Source organism: Lynx rufus, unplaced genomic scaffold, assembly GCF_022079265.1.
Source record: "Lynx rufus isolate CCGP_SWC_20201006 ecotype Redwood Valley unplaced genomic scaffold, mLynRuf1.p SCAF_7, whole genome shotgun sequence".
Lineage (NCBI taxonomy): Eukaryota > Metazoa > Chordata > Mammalia > Carnivora > Felidae > Lynx > Lynx rufus.
The window spans coordinates 57257468-57280710 of record NW_025814889.1 but is presented as its reverse complement, the minus strand read 5'-3'; the positions used below and the strand labels follow the sequence as shown (position 1 = coordinate 57280710).

At 36.2% G+C, this 23243-nt stretch overlaps 1 protein-coding gene across 6 annotated transcripts in view; it reads left to right on the top strand.

Annotated features, from left to right (window-relative positions):
- Window positions 1–5360: 5360 nt before the first annotated feature.
- Window positions 5361–23243, top strand: part of SOX5 (SRY-box transcription factor 5) — a 351471-nt gene continuing 333588 nt past the window's right edge. For 4 of the 6 annotated variants that reach the window (XM_047066168.1, XM_047066165.1, XM_047066162.1 and 1 more), the window contains exon 1: window positions 5361–5591. In XM_047066168.1, the coding sequence (XP_046922124.1) occupies window positions 5361–5591 (231 nt within the window). The remainder of the gene's footprint in view (window positions 5592–23243) is intronic. The other 2 variants (XM_047066167.1, XM_047066166.1) reach the window with 1 other exon arrangement.

Sequence of the window (23243 nt, the reverse complement as noted above, 5' to 3'; positions counted from 1 at the left end):
TCACTTTTTCTAGCCTCTAGAGACCACTTTTATTCCTTGGCTCACAGCCCCAATTCATCCATTTTCAAAGCCGGCTAGAGAGTATCTTCCAGTCACTCTCTCTGACTTTGATTCTCCTCCCTCTCCTCTTTGTAGGGACTTTTATGATTACTTTGGGCCCACCCAGAATAGCCAAAATATTCTCATGTCAATCACCTTAACTTAATCACATATGCAAAGTATCTTTTGTATCGTAAGGTAACATATTCACAGGCTTCAGGAATTACAGTTTGGAAATCTTGAGTGAGGAGCTTTAATCTGACTAGTGCAAATGGCTTGCAACATTGACTGTGTATTAGAATCACCAAATTTAAAAAATTCGGATACTCCACCTCCACACCAGAACCAATAACATTAGAATGCCTGGCGGTGGGACTCAGGCAGCAGTATTTAATACTAGTTTGCAGCCAACGTTGAGAACCAATGGTTTAGTTTATGTTGCAATCTCGTACCCTGTTCCCTATCCTTAAGTTTGCTGTGCATGTTTGAGTACTGTTGGGGACATCCTACTTACAGAGTGATTACAGTGCACCCAGAGAGCCTTTAGCCAATAGTAAAGGACTCCAGTAGTTTTAAAATCACTTTCACATATGGACTAGAGTGGCCTGATTGTGCAGATTGTGTTACAAAGACAAATAAAGGAAAGGTGACTTCATGTGAAAGCAAGTTGCCCTTTAGAAGGGAAGCTGTTTTCTATCTATTCCATGCATGTAACTCAGCAACTCCAGGAATGTTCTAGTCTAAAGACAGGATTTAGTCCATATTCCTCAATGTCCTTTTTTCCCCAGTAATCTTGAGACTTAAATTTACACTGTACTTTCTGAAAGTATCCCTGCATCTTTGCTTGTATCATTACTTCCTACATGAAATTCCCACGCCGTTTATCCCAGACTTCCCATTTGACCTTCTTTTCCCCCCAAAACTCGGTTGGTCAACCATTCCTCTAAGTATTCCAGGATCCTCTGGGCCTCGTGAAACCCTCAGGTATTTAGATGTAGTATCATTTGGCCCTTAACCTGAACTGTCTTTCATTATTATTTCTCCAAATCTTCTCAACCAATGAATAAACCTTTTAAAGCAGAGACCTTAAATTACACATTTTAATTCCCGTTAGATAAGTGTCTTGCACATAGTAAGCAATCAGTAAATGGTGTTGATTTGAGGATCCCCTTTTGCCCTAGAATTAGACACCAGTTCTTTTAAAAAAAGATTTTCTTGTCTGTACACAAAAACAAGTTAAAGATTCTATTATATCATTATTACCTCCATGGGTTAGTTTCACACTGGATTATATTTGTCTGTCTCATGTCGTTTTCTTTGAAGTCTGCATTTTATTCATTGGCAAGTCTAGCACCTACCACAGGAATGACAAAAGTCATCTCAGGATCAATACATAAGAACATGCTTCAGCCTAGCTCTTCAGATGGTTCCAAAATGTCCATGCGCTGCAACACTTATGTGTAACACAGTCATGCCACATAAGCAGTCATACGAATTGGAGCCCTACGTATCCCAGATAACCAATGCGTGGAAAGTGACATGACTTCTTTTCTTATTATGTATCTTCCTTTATTATTTGCTTTTTATCAAGAAGATATAATCATTGTTAATATGCATGGGTAAAACACAAATTCAACATACATGAAGTAAACATTGACAGAAAGCTTAACAATTCCAACGGTAGATAATTTTACAATAAGTAAGACATTTTTTTTAACAGCTAATCAGACTATGTCTCACAACCAAAGAAAAGGAAAATGCAATATTCAAAAACCTATAGATGCAGCAAAAGCAGATGTTAGAGTGAAATTTATGCCATAAATGCTTGTGTTAAGAAAACGTTTCCAATAAACAAAATTACGCCACAAGGAACTAGAAAAAGAAGAAACTTAGATGAAATTTAGTGGAGGAAGGAAATCCCTAACAAAGAAAATCAGAAATAAAGTGGAGACCAGAATAAACAATAACATAACATTGAAAGTACTTTTTTTTTTTTTTTAATTAACGAGACTTTCTTCTCTCCAGAATGAAACTGTTTGGTAGATGAACAAAACTTTAAGAATCTAACACTATTGGTGATTTGTGATCAACATTTTTAGAAGTACTATGAGTCAGGCAAAACATGAATGTACGCAGATCGATAGCTCTCTCTATAATTTAAGTATTTGCTTTTTTTCTGACTTAATAGCCTATTTTTGAACTATGGCATTTTTGTCACCATATTTTTTTTAATCTTTAAGAAATCTTTTACCTGAACTGTATGAAAAGATTCTCATCTTGAGCACATTAAGAACATTCTGTAAGTGTCTGAAAATGGAATTGAAATAAGCATAAAATATATAATTGTTTAGAATCATTTGCCTTCTGGCATCACGACTCCTTCGTGTTTAGTGTTTGAGACCTTACGCTTTTGCTCCGTAGAATGATATATATAGAAAGAGAGACTGTTTATCCAGTGGTACATAAAGATAATTTAGATACTGAAATGACAAGATGTTTTGAGAAGAGTAGCAGTGTCTTAACTATTTACCATATTTACCTTATGTCTACTTTTGGACTTTCAATTTTCATAATCATTAATAATGCTATACAGAAAGTAGAGATCAGCAAAAAAGTCATGCCTTCTGAAGGTCATAGAATTGTATTAACTTAGGAAAGGCCAGCTGATCTAGCTTTCTACTTTAATAACCCAGAGACTAGCTTTTGCCAATAGCCTGGAGTTTTTGGACAGTTAAGAGACTTATTGTACACATGACTGAGGTAGACACCAGAATACCAATTTATTAATTTCACCAACAGTGATAATGGCTACACAGACCATAAATACTATGGCTTGTATAATAAATGCAGGGTCCCCTTAGAGTCAAACTATGTGTAAAACAAGAAATAATTAAAAGTCCTTTTATTGATTTACTCTGATAAATCGCTTCACAAAGACCTTAAGTATTTTAAATCTCTTCTTGTCAGCTCATTCTCTACGCGGCAATTGGAAGTTTGCTTGGAGAGCATAGAAGCAGAACAGTGGAAGTTAGTATCTCTAGTGTTTAGAGTCATTACATATACTTTAGTATTTCAAGTTGGTGATAGACGTGGTGTTGCCAATGAGACTAGGACCATTCCACCTCTAGACCATTGCTTCCTCCCTCCACACGTAGAGTATATGTGGAGTAAAGCATAGTAATGAGATTAGAAATAGCTAAAGACACCTGTAATGTGATGGCCCAGTCTACTTCTCCTCTAGATAGTGCTTACTTGGTAGCCGCCATTTCTTCCTTTCTCTCTGTTATTCAGCTGATCAAGACTTCTGCTATTAGTATTTCTTCTTTACGATTGCAAATACGTTTGATCAGTTTGTTGTTAGGTATGATTGGCCAGGGAGCATTTCTCTATGAGGAGATTTCATATTTCTTATTGATTTCCTGCTTTACCTCCTGGAAAGCAAGGTGCTTTCTTCATCTTGGAGAGATTTGGTGTTGGGTTTTTGGTTTTTTGAGGAGAGGAGGTATAGGTTACACTGTAGCTATAATTTTTTTAAGTATTTTTAACGTTTATTTCTTTTTGAGAGGTCGGGAAAGACTGAGTGTGAGCAGGGGAGGAACAGAGGAGAGGGAGACACAGAATCCGAAGCAAGCTTCAGGCTCTGAGCTGTCAGTACAGAGCCCAATACAGGGCTTGAACCCACGAACTATGAGATCATGACCTGAGCCGAACTCAGATGATTCACTTACTGAGCCACCCAGGCGCCCCTAAAGTTTTAAAGTAAATAGTATCCATGGTTTATTGAGTGTCTACTTAATGCTGAATGCTCTACAAGTCATTTTGCATACACTACACAGTTTAGTCTCAAAAAGCATTACCAGAAAATATTTACATCTCATTTTAAAGATGAGTAAATTGAGAGAGATTCAAGGGTTAAAGATGAGTAAATTGATATAGATTCAAGGTAAGTCTCACAGCTAGCAAGTAGTAGAATCATTATTTTAATTCATGTTTGTCTGATTCCAGGGACTTTTTTTTTTTTAAACTGTGCTATTATTCTTAGTAGAGTATCTGCAGTACTCGAATACTCTATTCCTTTGAAACTTTTAACACTAAGAATAGTATTATTCAGCAATGATTAGGAGCATCTTTCTTGTAGTAAATTTTAAATTTAAAAATCAGGGTTATATATGAAAGAAGCAGTGTGGCAGCTGAGACTTTCCTGCCTGGTCTAGAATAAGAATGGATGATTAGGTAACACTCTTTGTCAAGCAAAATAACAACCTTCTCAAGGTCAGATCAAGTTGTAAATACAAGAGTTCTTTTCTTTAATTAGAAATTTTAACTCTATACTACTTCTATATAACTCTTGTAGTGAAAAGAAAGGGAACTATCTGCTTAAGAATAATTGCCACATATTTTAAGCTCTAATAGTGTTCTTAGACTCAACTACAAAAAAAAAGTGTTTAATTTTTAATTGTCTAAGTGAATTTTCTTATAGGCATTAGCTCATCAAAACCAAACATCTTTATTTGATTTCCCTCTCTTACTTAGGTATTCTAAAGAGCAAATAAGTCTAGAGTCCACCTCTAAATCTTTGATAGCATTGTGGAAATGAAAATTGAAATATTTTTATATTTTCACTTTTTTTTTACCACTTTGCATATGTGATATTAGAAATAAATGGGGAGGCGAGGGAAGAAAAATCCTCAAATGTTTCAAGATTAACGGCAATTGTAAAATTTATTCAATTCTTAATAAGCTTTAAGCAAATATCAAACTTTTTGTCATGAAGTCTGAGGTTTGCTTATAACTAATATTTATTTCTACATGTCATAATAATCTTACTTTTAATAAAATGCAAATTTGTTATAATGGCCACCATTCACTTATTTTGTTTATTTTTTGATGAAAGAAATTTTAGTTCTTTTCCCTCTTTTAGCTGCCGACAGTATTTGTTATTCATAGATGTTCTGTCTTCAATGAGGTCTATCAAAGTGTAAAACTAGATGGGTATGTTTTGCTTTTTTTTTTTTCCCCTTTAAAATGGAATGGTCTTTCCTTATGCAGTGTTCTTAGGTGAATTCTCTTGTTTAAGAAGCCAGAATACAAGAGAGTGCTATATTAGTGTATTATTCTCACAACAAACAAGCACTGTTCTGTTGCTACCTGCTTGGCCATTGTTTCTGATTGTGTGCGCTTTGCAGTGGTATTTGGATGGTTTCCTGCTCTCTGCCAGCACAAAAAGGCATTTCTGTTACAATGGCCCCTAACCACACAATGACGGCATTAAGGATTTATGTGGAGGTTTCATTATTTTCTCCTCTTTTGTTCCTTCCAGGATGTCTTCCAAGCGACCAGCCTCTCCGTATGGGGAAGCAGATGGAGAGGTAGCCATGGTGACAAGCAGACAGAAAGTGGAAGAAGAGGAGAGTGACGGGCTCCCAGCCTTTCACCTTCCCTTGCATGTGAGTTTTCCCAACAAGCCTCACTCTGAGGAATTTCAGCCAGTTTCTCTGCTGACGCAAGAGACTTGTGGCCATAGGACCCCCACCTCTCAGCACAATACAATGGTAGGTTGCTCATGGTCTCTTGTGCCTACACTCACTTTTTGACCAGTTTGCTCCTCTGATAAGTTTGGCTTCAGTCTTTTGCTTTAGAATTATCATCTACTTAACAGCCATACACAAGATTCATTCCTAACCTCTTAGAATTCTTTATAAGTAAATAGATTCCAGTAGGAAGTAGAAGATGCTTTTTTCCCCTGTTTTTCAAGAATTTTGCTGTTGAGACACTTACAAGTTAATTAGAAGAAAAAAACATACATATAAGAATAATGTTAAAATAGCACATTTAAAGTTAGCATGAAAGTGAGATGTCACAGTATTTCTATTAAAGGTTTTTCTGGGGGTGCCTGGGTGACTCAGTGAGTTAAGCGCCTGACTCTGGCTCAGGTCATGATCTCACGGTTCGTGAGTTCGAGCCCCGCATCCAGCTCTGTGCTGACAGCTCAGAGCCTGGAACCTGCTTTGGATTATGTGACTCCCTCTCTGCCCCTCCTCCACTCATGCTCTGTCTCTCTCCGTCTCTCAAAAAATAAATAATAAAAAAAGGCTTTTCTGGATAGAGTTACAACATATTTTGAACATCTCCACCATGATAAATCAATGTTTTTCAATTCTTTGCTTTGCCCAGATTGGATTCCAGTATTCCTTATGGTACTGGGAATATTATAGAAGAATATATTTTATAGAAACTACAGTTTTTTAATGCAACTGCAATAATTTCTAACTCAGTCTCACTCACGCTGTTTTTTTTTTTAATTTTTTTTCAATGTTTATTTATTTTTGGGACAGAGAGAGACAGAGCATGAACGGGGGAGGGGCAGAGAAAGAGGGAGACACAGAATCGGAAACAGGCTCCAGGCTCTGAGCCATCAGCCCAGAGCCTGACGCGGGGCTCGAACTCCCGGACCGCGAGATCGTGACCTGGCTGAAGTCGGACGCTTACCCGACTGCGCCACCCAGGCGCCCCTCACTCACGCTGTTTTGATAATTCGGTAATTCCCTGGTGCATCCTATTCCTGAATTTGCAACTCAGGATAACTTATCTGGCCCCTTGTCCTGGGGTCTGGCTCATTGCGGAAGATTAGGAAACTGTGGTTTCATGGACGAGAGGGAAGAAAAGTGGCTTAGCATCTTTGGCTGAAACATATAAGCATGTGCACACATACACACACACACACACACACATATACACACACACACGTAAGGCTTTTAGGTCCTTCTTAGGAACTTAAATACACAATCAGCATATTGGTAAGGTAGCAGGGCACTTAGCTGCCAATAAAACCACCCTCACGTTTTCAACATGACTGCTTGGGTAGATGGGTTTTGTGACCTTCTCCTCTTCTACTTCAAGGATGGTGGGGTCATTAATATGAACCAGATTACACCAACAAAATTATGTTTCCTCAGACATTCTCATACTTATAAAGACAAGGTTGATTCTGTGAAATCTTTTTTTTTTTTTTTTGCTTTCTCTAGAAAATTATTATATATCACAAATGTGCTTGGAACTGAAATACGCCTACTTATTTATGTTACTAAATTACCATATATAGAATTAAATCAACAAGAAGAATCAGATATCTCCTAATAACTGTGAAATGGATGCTGTTCTTTGATACTCACATCAGATTTAAATACCTCTTTCAACATTTTAAGCCTTACAGGTCAGAATTGCACTGGGTATGTGACTATGTGCCAAGATTTTCCCCTCAAGGATAGTATTTCCGCTAACACTATATAACACTTATATAGATGTGGTATTTTAATCACATTATCATATTAACTCATTTGACCTTCACAGTAATACAGTGGGTGTTATTTTTGGTCTCATTTTACAAATGAGGAAACCGAGGCACATAGGGGTTAAATAACTTGATTAGATCACTGTTGATATGCAGGAGAACCAGGGTTGTTTACCCAGACATTCTGGCTTTGGAGTCCATGCTTATAAACATTACAAGCTCCTCACAAGAGCACATGCATATTTTGTTATCTGATTATCTCTTATTTGGCAAGCTAAATCATACTATCCATATCCCTACCTTCTTTCTCTACTGTGAGTTCGTATTAGTTATGTGCAATGATACAACTTTTTGGTCTCCTCTCAAAAAGGTTAAATTAGGAAAAGGAAAGGAGAAAATGGTAGTACACAGTTCAACAGGGTAAGGAGATCATACCCTGTATTTAGCATCTCTGCTAATAGCTTTCCTCTCTCAATATTTTGACCATTGCGTTCTCTCAAGGAGTGCTTCTTGGTTTTTTGCCTTGTGATATTATTCTAAACATAAACACACAAATTTGAAGGAGTGGATATAAATAGTTACAACCAGAAGAACATCACAAAGATAAAGGGGAGATTATTTTAAGTTTATGCAAGGATGGATATAAGAAACGTATATTAAGTTACATTCTGAAGTTGGCATGAGGGGATGCTGTGATGCAGGATGTTAGTGAAAAGGAAACCATTCAGTGTTTAATGGAGAATTCAGTTCAACTGGATACAAACTATGAATCGCCTACTTTGTACCAAGTTTGTTGTTGTTGTTGTTGGGCACTATGGAAATAGATTTAAATAAAACACAACTCTTTTCCCCAAACTACTTCATCTAGAGTAGCAGTTCTTAGCCAGGGCCTATGGGATCTCCTGAAAATGAGTGGACAATTCTGTATTATGCATACATGTGAGTAAGATCAGAGGTTTCATCAGATTCACAAGCTGATCTCCGGATACAAGTGGTTTAACTTAGTTTTAGTGACATGAACACTGATTCTTTTACTTTACGTCTAACTAGTTTGTAAATTTGTTCCTGCCTCAAATGTTTCTTGATTCCATCAGCTTTTCATCTCTTGAGTAGACAAGTCTGTGGAAAAGTCTGTCATATGATCTCAGAGTTTTAGCTTCTCTCTGGTTTTTCTTTCAATATTCACTGGACGTGTTTCCCTGAGAATTGAGTTGGATTATTTATCCCACTTTGGAAACTAATGTGTGTCCTTGTTTCTGACAGGATTTAGTCTAAAACCCTTTGGCTTAGCATAAAATTCTGTATAGAGTAGCACCAAACTATGGCTTTGGTATTCTCTTCTGCCACATCTGGCCATGGACCCGGTATTCTTGTCATGCCAAGTTTTTCATACAGGTTCAGAAACATACCAGGTGACCTCGAATGACACAGCTTTATTCTTTGTACCTGAAAGACATTCTCTTTTCAGATTTTACCTTCCTGATGAACTATGTTTCTCCCACAAGACTGAGTTCAAAAATTGCTTCTTTTTGAGATGCTTTCACAGACTTCCCAAGCAGAATGCTTGCTGAATTATTCTTTTATCTGTGACATTTGTTTATTCTTTTCTCATGGCCTACATTATAATTTATGTGTTTGTACGTTTGCCTGTCTGTATACTGTATTTCTCCTTGAAGGCACAGTCATACAAATCATATATATGACATATATGAATATATTTCTGATACTTACCACATAATAGACACTCAGTGCGTGATTACTAATTACTGGCAGAGTTCATATGGATGATTAAATAGTGAATATGTTTTGGGCAGAGTTGTTAAGGCACTATTCATGGCGAATATGCTGATTTTCCAGAAATTTAACAACTAAAGTAGAATATACTAACATAATATATTCAGAATGCTTCAGAAAGTGTGTCATAATAGCCATGATATATTCAGCTGTTAAGCTGATTTATATATTTTATTCATTTATCAAAATGATTGAATATATTTATAGAATTGTTATTCAACACAAATGCATTATACTTTTTCTGGGTAGTAGGCCATTGTCATGTTCACTTAACAGGAACTTTTATTTAAGTAGGAAAATACAGTTCATTAAAAAAAAAATTAGTGTTTATTTTTGAGACAGAGAAAGACAGAGCATGAGGGTGAAGGGGCAGAAAAAGAGGGAGACACAGAATCCAAAGCAGCCTCCAGGTGCTGAGCTGTCAGGACAGAGCCCAATGTGAGGCTCGAAGTGATGAACCGCAAGATCATGAACTGATCTAGAGTCAGATTCTTAACCAACTGAGCCACCCAGGTGCCCCAGGAAAATACATTTTCTATCTTTTCTCTGTTCAATATCTTTGAAAACAGAGACAATGTTTCACGGTCTCTATTTCAAAGAGTTCAATTTAAGGAGAAAAAAAAAACAGGTTTCCAGATTTCATTGCCTGTTTATGTGTGACATTCATACTCTATTCTTAAATTTAAAAAAAAACATGAGAGGTCCACATTTTATATTGCCAATATAGTTTAGAGACAAAGTAAAACTGATGAGTAATCTCTGTAAGGCTGGCTTGAAGTTACATAGAGCTATTCTCTGTATAACATTTAAGTTGGAAAATATTTTCTGCAATAAAAGTTCTGTACACTTCACAATTGTTGCCATATAAAGATTTTGAGAAATTAGGGTTGTTTGTTCATATCCATTGTATGCAGGCATTTGGAATTGGGTCAAATGAAGATATAATTCTTCCTTTCTGAAGTTGTGTTTATTGCCTTAATGTTTTGGAGAAATGGATTAAATGCCTAAATGAGAGCAGCTCACAGACAGTTATATTGGTGTGGATACTATGGGTGCATCTATTCTTGGAATGGTTTACTCATTATTCAGAGTACATTGTAGATGAAGTGTCTTCAGATTATGTACATATATTTATTTAAGAAACTGTCATATTTCCAATAAGTGTAATATTGAGACACATATTGCATAGGTTTGTAAAAGACAGATTTTGTGGGTTCCTTTTCTGAAGCTCTTATTAGCAATTAATGACAAATTTTGATTTTCATGTAATCTTCAAAAAGGTGAAAGTCAAGGTTGGAGAGTCATAGTCTGACATGAGCAGAAGAGCAGTACGGGGCTTTACTTCTACTGAGAATCAAATCTTCTTGTCCCCTTCCCCCCTTTTTAAACATGGGTTTGGAGACTGTCACTGTAGAGCTTCAGAGACAAGCAAGAATCACTGTAATTTCTGGTGGTTTTTAATAATAGTTCTGATACAGATGAATTTATTTCATGATGCAAAGAACTGTTGAGAACAAACATATCCTCATGTCAGTCAGTGTGATTACAGATGAGCACCAGAAGGGAAGAGAGGGAGTCTGAAGAGAAATTAAGTAGCAGCATCAGAGGCAGCTAAGGGACCATTTTGGTGCTCATTTTCTGTCTGGTTGCATTGCTACTTCTGCTGGTTAGATTGTTGTTGAAGTGTCAAATGTGATGTGAAATGAAAGTCTTGACCACCTGTGGTCACTGAATAGTCAATTGTCTCTTTTTTGTTTTTTTGTTTGTTTGTTTTTTTTCACAGAAGGTATACTCTTATCTCAGCCAAACTCTCTTTTGACTTCTTAAAATCCTGTTGAGTTGAGTGACTACTTTTGTGTAACTTTAGAGTGGCTGCTTCCCAACAGTGACTTTTAAAATATACAATTATTTATTATAACAGTACAGAATTTTTATTAAAAAAATAATTTGAGTTGCTCACGTTATAGATAGCTCAATTTCCTATGAAATAAATATTGCATATATATTTAACATTTAAAGATCTATTGGATCTGAAAATATGTTTTAATCTATTTTAATATATAATGTAATGTCTGTATTGATAATATTTTCCTGGAACTGTTTAAAGAAAACTCTGGGACATACTATATTGGGATTAATAATTTGATTTATCTTAATGTCAGTGTGTTTAAACATTGCAGGGGCACTAGTTATCATAAAGCAACATTCAGTGTGAGTCAGTTTTCTTCCTGAAGTCCATCAAAAGAAGACAAAAGTGTTTTAAGTTGGATAATTTTTTTAACTCTTTAAAAAAATGTTTATTTATTTATTTTGAGAGAGAGCACAAGCAAGGGAGGGGCAGAGAGAGAGAGGGAGACACAGAATTCAAAGCAGGCTCTAGGCTCTGAGCTGTCAGCACAGAGCCTGACATGGGGCTCAAACTCACGAACCCTGAGATGATGTCGTGAGCCGAAGTCAGACGTTCAACCCAGTGAGCCACCCAGGTGCCCCTTAAGTTGGATCTTCTATAGAAGTTGGACATATAGCTGGGAACCAAGTATAACACTATGGCAAGGCTCCAACGTATAAAATCCAACCTTAATGATGAAATTCACTTAATACATGTGACAGAGAAAAGTTTTTACTTCCTCTGGATTACTGTCAACTCCTGGGATTACTTATTTGCCCCCCCCCCAAATAATTTTCATTGCTATATTATAGCTGTGTCTTGAAATACTCTTTATATGAACTTTGCTTATATTAGTAATGTATCTTCAACGTTTGACTAGGATAATGTTATGTATGAAGTACTGTTCAGATAATATACAAAAGAAAAGAGAAAAATACATGTGTTATTTAAAAATAAGTCACAGAATAGGACTTTAATTATGGTGTGGTAAAGATTCCTATTTCTATATGGCAGTTTTTATAAGCTTTTAAATTTCTGGTTACCTTTGTACATCAAACTTAGCATAAGTTATTATGATGGTATAATGCATACTGTTGTTAACACCAGTGAGGTTATTGTGCAAGTTCTAATAATGAGAATTTCATTGTTTAGGGAGAGCAGTCTCCTACACTCTAGACAAAAGTGTAATTACTTTTGAACGATGTGGAATGTGTGCAGTTTAATAGCATGGAGAATAGATTCAGAAAGATTCAGATAAGTAAGCTTGGAAGCCATATGTGCAGTGTGGCAGTATAAAATTATGATAGTAGGCAGTATAATTCTACACACACATACCCGATTTCACACAGTTTATCTCTAAACTGTTGTTTCTGTAAGAGATAGGCTTGCTTATCTGAACAAGGCCAATTCAATTGAAACAAGGTGAAAATGGTGACAAGTTTGTATTTGTTTTTTATGGTAAATTGATGTTTATCATACAATGAAATTACATTGTTACCAACATTATTCTGTAAATGTTGTCAGAAAATACCACTGAAGCTGTTTATCTAGATATAATCCAAGGCTTGTGTTTGAATGTAAGATGTTCAATCTTTATATTTGCATTGTTTCTGGAAATTACTCCCAGGGCTAGCAGGAATGAGGACATGTGAAAAACAACCAGTTGGGGTTCATCAAAGCCACTGGATAAGTTGTGCAATGGGTCTTTTTGTCCTGTTGCCTTATAATTTCATTCCTTTGGGTTGGGGGGAGGGCTGAATATCAGTGGGGAAAACCTTGATTCATTTGATGTCCACAGTATATTTGAAGTACTACTGTTGAGTTTAAAGTTAACTGGGCCTTGAGAAGTTAAGGAATGTACTCTCCCACCGTGGGGAAAAAGTGCTATGTGGGAGTTGCAGGCTAGTTCAGGACACTTGATGAGTGTCCCCACAAAATGCTATCCAGTGACAGGTGAATAAATAAGAACTTCTAAATCTGTAGTAACGGGGAAATGTGTTTGCTTAAGAATATGTGGCCTAATGAAGTTAATGACTTTCATTTAATAGGAAGTATTGTGGAAAGATTTAACTTAATTATATACAATGAATACCTATCACCAGAGATAGGGAGATGAATAAGAACCCTTCCTTCATGTGCCTTTTTGTATAGTATGGGGATAAGATAACCAGAAAATCACCATAATTTTTTATAAAATACTAGAACCCTGATACAGGCTAACAAGTGCTAAGGAGATTAACAGTTATTTACATCTCATTGGATATCATTAATATAAGGTTTTAATTTTTTTTTTCAACGTTTATTTATTTTTGGGACAGAGAGAGACAGAGCATGAACGGGGGAGGGGCAGAGAGAGAGGGAGACACAGAATCGGAAACAGGCTCCAGGCTCTGAGCTGTCAGCCCAGAGCCTGACGCGGGGCTCGAACTCACGGACCGCGAGATCGTGACCTGGCTGAAGTCGGACGCTTAACCGACTGCGCCACCCAGGCGCCCCAATATAAGGTTTTTAGTTAATAGTTCAGTATAATTTTGCCTTTGCCACATATTTCCCCAGGAGCAATAACTAAGAAAGAGGAAAAGAGCAAGTTAAAAAAAAAAAATACTGAAGACAAAGCATACTGTAAATATCTTAACATAAAATATGAGGAAATTAGTAAAATACATGTCTCACATTGATAGGAAAACAATCAACTACTTTAGTTATTGGGGTTTTGCATGTTTCCTTTCTTTTTCTGTGTGACCACCTTGAATGAGGTGGAAAGAACGATGAAATACTTGGCTAGGGTATTGGAAATAGCAAAGACACTAAGAAGCGGTGCTGGAAATTTACTTGACTGGTGGTCCTGATTTTGTGGAATGGATAGGTGTCCCTCTTTATTTCATTTACTATTTCAGATCTGCATAATAGAATCCTTTGTATTTGGGAGTTAAAAATAATGAAAAGTTTGGGGACCAACTTTCATTTTGTACCTTAGATATTTTGTTCTCAGTTCTTCATCATTTTCTTCCTTTGATTCTTTTCCTTCTTTGCTCCTCTTTTCCTCGCTTTCAGTTTGCTCCTATCAGGAAAACATTCTTAATGGGTTCTCTTGTGGATCTCAATGGAGCCATTATCAGGAAGGAAGAGAGGGTTGGAGAATCAGCACCATTGTGCTCTGATATATACTTCCTTCTTATTTACATATATTGCCTCTTGGGGGCTTGCCAAACTTCCTGTAGTCGGCCTAGGTTTCTCTTACTGTATGTGATTAATAAAGGTCAGTTGGTTCTATGATAGAATTTTCACTGATTTTTAGTTAGTTCTTCACAAAACTATGTGGCATATTTACTCAATTTATTCAGAAATCATATTTGCTTTTCTTTCATGATTCAATGTTGATAGTAAATTATAATATTATATTTAATGTACTTACTGGAAAAAAGGACTTAGAAGTCTATACTAGTTTTGATATTATTTTTGGAAATTGTGCTTATCATTGAATCCAAATGTCTGGGACCTAGTGCTTTAGCAGATATGCTATGCTCTTTGTGTGCCTGTTCCTAGCTTCTATTTTAAATTATTTGACAGCTTCTGTCACTATTTTCAATACGTTCTTGATTCCTTCTTTAACTCAATTATTGCTTTTTGTCTTCATATTTCTTTCCTAAATTTGAGATTTTGTAGAGATTGGTAAAAATGGAAATTATTTACATAACTATAAGGTGATTTTGATGTTACTTTAACTGTATTAACTTCGTGCGAGTGATAATAACAACGAGTTTCTCGTTGTTTCTTATTTTGTAACTGCAAGGGACAGTCACTTAAGGGAATGCAAAATAAATAAGAATTTTCCAGTGTTGGTGACTAAATTCTAGGAATTAGAATGAAACCTACAATTGCCAATGGGACCTCAAAATATTTCAAATAATACCTACACCATATTCCCTCTTGGCTTTATCAGTTAGATACAACTATCTACTGTACCTAAAAAGAGAGGAATTATCTTTGTAGAGCAGTTTCTCTAAAAAGCACAAACACTGGTACTTAATTTGGATCTTAAGAAAGTGAAGTCATACAAAAAAAAAATGTAAGGAAGTATTGGGTTTTCGTTCTAATTTCTCTTTCTCATGTATTTTGGCAATTAGACTCATACACCTTTCTCTTTTATAAGTATAGACAAACACAAATGCCTGCATTTGTGGGGGGGGTGATGGATTTTTTAAAAACAGAAAGGAATTCAATAGTACAGAAAATCTAATAGGAAGATAGAAATGAGCACCTGAAAAGGAAGGGTTCCTTAAGAAATGCCAATCTGAATTCAGAATGAACACTTTTGCCACATGAGATGCTTTTAAAAACATTAAGTGAGGGGTGTCTGGGTGGCTCAATTGGTTGAGCATCCAACTTCATCTCAGGACATGATCTCACGGTTTGTGAGTTCAAGCCCCGTGTCGGGCTCCGTGCTGACAGCTCAGAGCCTGGAGCCTGCTTCGGATTCTGTCTCCCCCTCTCTCTGCTCCTCCCCTGCTCACACTCTGTCTCTCTCTCAAAAATAAATAAAGATTAAAAAACAAATTACAAAAAAAGCATTAAGTGAGTTTAAATTCTTTTCTTCCTCCACAAAGTTTGAGATGCCCATAATTTGTACTGGCATGAAAGCTGTCATTAACAATGAATTCATTACAGCATTTTAATATGAGACCAGCTTGATCATTTTGTACCCTTTCTCCCCCCATTTTTTGTTTTACAAAGTCAATTTTATGTTTTTCTATGCTCTGTAGAGGAGAAAGCCGAAAGTTCTTTGTTACTTGTAGCGGGGAAATAAATGTAAAGCTAACTTAAATTTACAGTTGTAATCGTTCCTTTTGTTAACAGATCTTTATACATACGCGGCAAGCTTTTTAAAACTTTTTCCCAGAGACAGTTTTTAGGAATGATCCATGTGAGCAGATGAGGTGTGAATGTAAGGAGAGCAGCCTTGGGCAGCTCTGTGACACTGACATCACATGATAAAGTAAATGAACACAAGTGACTGGATTTTGTGTCTTATTTAGTCAAGGCTGCTTCTGCGGCAGCAGAGCAAACAATGTTATCATTATATAGAGAAGCAGTGTTTACTTCAGTGTCTCTTCTTAGCCCTTAAAAATCCAGCCTGTCTCGAGATAAAACAGTTAATCTTGTTGGTCGATAACCCTAAATGAGAGAATAATATTCTAAGAGTGAATAAACAATTTTAAATGGAGGTAGGATATAAAGAAGGAGCATAACCACAAAGGCACTATTAAATAGGACCTTTTTAAGTGTGTATGAATATAAAATATGTATCATGTAAAAAGTCAAAACCTATATTAATGAGTAACAAAAAATAGGTTACGATAATTTACAGTGTTAGACTTAATAAGGTGCTAAGCCTGGTACCCCCTTCTGTTGCTGCTGCTGCTGGACCCTTCCCTCTGTGTAAACATATATCTGGAGAGGGGGATATTGCCGGGCTGTTACCAGTATCCATCTTTAGGCTTTGTAGCAGTGGCTGGCATGCTTTGCACACCAGGGACACAGGAGTCAGAGAACATGCTTCTTCTGAATCTGAGATTTTGATTTCCCCAGAGTCATCAGTCGAATATAAGAAGCGACTTTGAAAGTCTTGTGTGAATATATCTTATAGCCTATCTATAGTCTGATAGTCGCAGTTCACATATGGGAGATTTAAAATAGTCAATGCTCTGTAGAATATGTTATCTAATAATTAATAATAGGGATGTATAATATTTCAATCTTTTCTATGTACCAGCCAGACTACATTTATTTTTTCAGCCAATTTTATGTCAGCCCGGTGAGTTCGACAACTGTGATTATCCCCAGTTTACAGACAGACAACAGTCTTGGGTGAAGTAATTTGCCTAATAAGTAAGTGGGAGAGTTTGAAGTCATGACTTTAGAACCCAAGCGCTTACTAACTGTACTTACTGCCTCCCCACTCATACAAACATTGAAATCAGTTTTATAGTTTATTGGAATAAATAATTTTAAAAGTCCTTAGAAATCCATGTGGGGCATTCAGGTGGAATAATTCATTGTTGCCTATTATACCTTAACTCAGAGACAACTTGATTTTTTAATCTTTTTATCTGGCTTGAAATGGACCAAGAGATTTAACTAATTCAGAATGCGTACTAGAAGTTCTGCATAGGCTGTTGGGTAATATATGGGATTTTAAAGGATTACTTGCTAAACCTTTCACATCAAGATTAGGAGTAATTTGTGCTCTGCCTATGAGACTGTTGGCAAAGCATAGTGGTTTAGCACATGGCACTAGTGACAAAATTACTGAGTAAATTCCATGTTCTGCTGTTTAATATCTTATGGCATTTGGCAGTTATAGAAATTTTCTGTACCTTAGTTTTGTCATCTGTAAAATAGGTATGATAAGAATAGCATCTGAGAGAGTGTTATGTTTAAAGAAGTCAGTATACCTAAAGCACTCTGGTGCCTGGGATATAGCAGGAACTTAGCTTAGTAAATACTAGTTCAATGAGTGCCTAAAGACATGTTTACATTCTATGATCGGGGAGAAAAATGGTGCATTATATTAAATGACCGATACTTTCAATTCTTATAAATTTAAGTGACCTACAAGAAAAGGTAAAGCTAAGGAAGAGTACTTTTGAAATGAGAAGTCCAGTAGAAATCTCAAACTCTTGTCATTAAAAGGGTTTTTTTTCTTTGTATTTTTAACTATTAACAAAACACAGGATTATCAATCTGAAATAATCTGAGTCTCCCAGTCAGATATTTATGACAGATTCAGTTATCATAAATATTGTTCATTGGCAGCCAAATTTTTGCTTACTGTTATTAAGGCTGTTCATCAACAGCAACTATCACCACCACCACCACCACAAGAAAAATCTACCTCAGCCAAGTCAGAACTGCATTTTGATAGGATTGAAAGATGTAGAATGTGAAGAGCCTAAATTCACCCTTGAATTGCTTGGGTTCCAAGAAAGTCCACTTTTTGTAAGGTGTCTCAGTTGTATGGTGTCACTCTGTGCCTTTGTTTTCTCCTCTGAAAATGAGGATGATACTAGAACCTCTGAATATACACAGGTGTTACAAGGATTAAATAGAATTCTCGTAAGTGTTCTTGAACTATGCTTGGCACATAGCAAAGACTTAATAGATGCTGTAGTTCTTCAGTCGTTTGTGTTCTGTTGACTAATTACTATGAATTACTAGAAGAAAACACTATGGGTTTTTTTTGGGGGGGAGGAGGTGGTGCTCCCAGTAATCATGATTTCCTTTTAGTAACCTGCAGGATTATTACGCACATTCCCATCCCATTTTAAGTGGTCCAGTGGTCTTATCACTAAACTTTGTCAGTATCTTTGGATGTAATTTGAACACGAGATGCAAACTCATTTAAAGGTAAAAGCTCTCAGGGACGCCTAGGTGGCTCAGTCGGTTAACTGTCCGAGTTCGGCTCAGGTCATGATCTCATGGTTCATAAGTTTCAGCCCTGTGTCGGCTTCTGTGATGACAGCTCAGAGCCTGGAGCCTGCTTTGGATTCTGTGTCTCCCTCTCTCTGTACTTCCCTGCTTGCTCGCTCTCTCTCTCTCTCTGTCTCTCAACAAAGAATAATAATAAACATTAAAAAAAATTAAAAAATAAAAAATAAAGGAAAAACTGTCCGGTATCTTTGGAGTCATATGCCTGTCTTGTTCAGCACCAGGTCCCTAGAGTCTGGTACAGTGACTGACACACAGTAATTGTCTTAAAATAGTTGAATGGTTGAATGGTTGAATAAAGCCTTTGACCATAAAAGACATTCTGAGTGCAAATTTCCTTATCTACATGTTAAAATGTTACTTTACACATAGATAGTTGATGTAACAAGTAAATGAAATAATTACCTACCACAGTGCCTGTTGTATAATGAATATGCAGTTAATGTGACCCCCTTTTTGTCAGCCTTCTGATTTTCTCAGTGCAGTTGCTGTGCAGATAACTAATCACAGCATTCTCTTGTAACTTCACATATTACACTTCTTCAAATAATCTGCCTGAGGAGACCAACATCAGTACATGCACACACACGCATGCACACACCAGCAAAAGTGTTTTGGAAAATAGTATATTTAAAAATTGCTAAACTTTTGTTGCATGAATATCTGGAAGGCAAGTGATTTTTCTTTTAGTACATGGTTAAGGAGGTTCATGTTTGAGACTATGGTTTTATTAGCATATTCTTTTGTTTTTGTTTTTATTTGTTTGTTTGTTTTTACATTTCAATGTGTTTTAAAATGCCTATTTGATTTTGGGAATTTTAGAGTTCCTGTGAGGGATTCAGTCCTTTGTTTATTTGTGCTATGTTTATTGCTTTTTAAAGTCCTTTGATCTTTCCTTTCTCTTTACCAATAAGAGCAGCTTGAGCTGATGTAAAGAGGCTGAGATATGGATAAGAGGCACTGTACAAATGGATTTTTTATAGGATATTAGCTGAACCTGTCAGAAACCTGACATGTCACATTTAAAACTAACACACCTAACCAAAATGTGTATATTTCTAGCTGTTAATTCTTGATGATTAAACGTGTATTTCTGCTTTTGTTTCATTGGATAAAACTTTGACTTGTCACTTTCCTAATGTGCTTCATGTGATCTTTTTATTTCCTATCAAATAAACTCTTCCCTGTTCACTTATGTCCTCTTCAGTGGTTCTATAATTATTTTTGTTTTACATAGATAGAAACATGTTTTTCCCCCTTTTTTACATATGGTGTTTTTGCTTCATGCAGAGAGAACTACACAGATGACATTTTTTAAAAATCCAAATTTAATTCAGTTTTACATTCTTATGTTTATAACCCTGAATATCTCCAAAATGTCCTTACCTAAAACACTTTAGAGTTTTATTACTAGATTTATACCAGTAAAGATACATCAGCTTTCTTAGGGATAATCTTTAAGCAGAACTTAGCAAGACAAGCTTTGAAAACTATCATTCCTAGGAAAGTAAATCTCGAATCATGAAACATCAGTTTAATCGCTCCCCTTGACAACTTAACACGGCAGACTGAAATATAAAAGCCGATGCAAGTGGGATCAATGGATTATCTAAGTCCCTGAACATCTTCTCTTAAATCGGAGGACTTGACAGAGTGGTTGTGAGAGGGGTGTGTGTTGTGTGTCCCTTGTCATGTGCAGAGCATTAAGTTTTCAGAGATTAGTGCTGAGTGGATGTGGTCTACCTGGACATGAAGCCAGGGAGAAGGACATTGGGAGGGAATGAAAAAGAGGGGGCTACAGGAAGAGAGGGATAGAGAGATTTACATGTGAGAACTCAAGGGGCTTTGTCATGGCAATTGTATAAAGTGATATACAGTGCAAATCGACTTGAGCATGTCCCCGGATAGCAGGCGGTTTACAGCCTCCACGAGCCGAGATTACTGCTTTATCTTGTCATACTAAATTAACATGGCAGCGCGCTGTTAAACAGTGGTGACCTCTTCATCTGGGGAAATTGCTGCCTAGAAGAGAGATGGTATTTGAGTCTCTCTCTCTGCCTGTTTCTCTCTCCTCTTATACCCTTAAAGCATTTGGGGGTTACACAGTAGCCATTTTTAAAATATTATAGGAAAATATTTTCCTATTAATGCTACAGTGAATAGGGTGTAATTAGATCAAATGGCCATTTGGGGTAGAATAATAGGATTTTATTTATCCAGTGTTCTAAAAAATGACATATCATCTTTATACATTGGAATTAAGAATATATTGGCTGCCTTTTCATTTTAATCCCTTATTATTCTACAAATAGCCTGTTAATTTGTGTAAGAGTTAATTTCTATACTTTCCATAAGAATTGGTTGGTGGTGAAGAGATAGAGGAAATAAGGCTCAGACATTGGTTCTCCCACTCATCAGGTGGAGGGATAGCCCAAGAGAACTCGCAAGAGGATTATACCTTAAATAGAAGCACCCAAGTTATCTCTTCTTCCCAGAGCTTACCAGGTACTGCTTCATTTTTCAGACTTTTAAAATTACTTTATTAAAAGAGGAGAGAGAGAGAGAGAGAGAGAGAGAGAGAGAGAGAAGATCATGAGATTAATTTGCTTCATCCCTCTGCCAGTCTGCAGCTGTTCCCTTCATGTATTTTCTAATTCAACATATAGGAAATATACTATTTGTCTCCTATCTTAAAATGTTGATAAATCAATCAAAATCATATATATATTTTTTTTCTGTGCTCAGTATGTGCTATTGAAATTTGAATCAAAGGAAAGGGCAAAGTAAAGCTTCAAAATAACATGAGTGTCTATTCCTTTATGTCCCCAGTTGAAGACTCTCCATATTTAAAGTGTAGCTCTATGACATGCTTCCTCACTAACCTGTAGAGCCAAGTGTTTTCCATCCGTGTGTCAAATCACTTTAAGGCTCACAGGGTGAGCTTTGCAGAATCTCTGTCCCCTCTGAAACTATGTGATATATGCACTCACATTTTTTTTCTAGAGAGAGGGCCCATTACCTTCATTATATTCTCCAAGGGGCCTGAGCTACCAAAATAGATGATTACTTGTCTAGAGCTTAATTCTGTTTTAGGGCCGTACTAGGATACATCCTCACACTGGGGCTATAGATCTACCAAGCAAGATACTGACTTACAGACACACTTATGATTGTGCTTATTTTATAATCAGAAAATGTATTCACCAAGTCTGCCTTGGGGAGTTTTCACAGGGCTGCCACATTTGGAATTCACCCTGTAGGCCACCTATTGCTCCTGACCACTTAACACTGTTCCTCTTAGCATTCTTTTCTGGGTCCATTTTTTGAGCCATAGACTTGCTGTAATTCTAGTACAAGGATGAGGTTCAGTTCTCCAGTACCCTGGATTCAGAGTACAGACCCTGGAAACACAGAAAGACTGTTCAGCTTACAAGGGATGTGAAAGAGAGGCAATGCATTTTCTTTTCTTCTTTTTCTTTTGATAAAACACATTTTCTATTTTTTTTTTCGATAAATTGCTTCCTCCTGCCCTCTGCCCTCTCTCCCCACTTTTCCCAAGTCAGCATGTTGTCAGAACTGTGAAATAGAAAATACACATTAATTTAGGAGTCACCTGACTGGTTAAATTCTTCCTTTGAAGCCCTGGTACCATACTGTTTGACTGACACAAAGTTTTTAATATCAAGGTAGTTTGCTTCTGTTCAGTATTGTCATAAACATGGTGTTTTTTCAAAGAAAGGAAAAGACAAAAAATATAAAGACAATGACAAATGTCTACCAAGTTGCCTTTGTATATTGTATATTATCTGGGAGCTAGTATTAGAGAAGCTATTGAACTCTGTCTTTTTCTCCTTATTCTCTCCTTTGATAATTTCTTCCTTCCTAGCATTTTTCATCAAATTAGATGCATTAGCAACTCTTCTAAGTAGAGAGTCACTAGGTAGCTACTTTCTCCTAAGTTTAACTATTTCTAAAATTTTCAACTAGTTCTTTCAGTGAAGTTCAGGACTTGACTGTAAGTCGATGTGATGTTGTCAAAAATATTAACCTTTCCTGTATTCCTCACTTCTCAGTCCCTGTTATTTGTTTAATATATTTAATGAACATTCTGCACACTTAAATATTAAAACTTTGAAGGGTTTCTTTCAGATAAATTGCAAATTTGACATAAAAAGTCATGGAGAGCAGGTGTAATTTTTTGTCTTATGCTATAGCAACATATCAAAAGTAACAGAAAAGGACCCTGGCAAACTTCTCTATCACATCCTGACTCAGAACCAAGGGTAGGAGGTGGAGAACAGGCTCCTGTTACATCAACATCATAAACATCAGGAATGTAGAATGATAGAGACCCCTATTCTGAAACTGAAATAAGTAGAATATAGTGCTTGAATACTAGAGTATTGAGGATATCCTTATTATTCAGAAAGTCAATGTGATCTAGTATTTTCCTGGAAAAGCAGAAAACCTAAGAGAAAAAAAGGAAGAAAAAATATATAAACAGACAAAAAGAGGAAGACTGTAAAATAAGAAGTAAAAACAGTTGTCTCTTATCACACTAAATATAAATGGGTAAACTTACCTTTTAAAAGATTAGTATTTTTCTGAATTTGTTTAAATATAGTTTATTCTCCTTACAAAAGTGAGACATAAAACAAAATAACATTGAACTGTTAAAAATAAAAAGAAAGGTAAAAATATAGTAGACATACACACACAGAAATCAGAAGTAATGTTATGAAC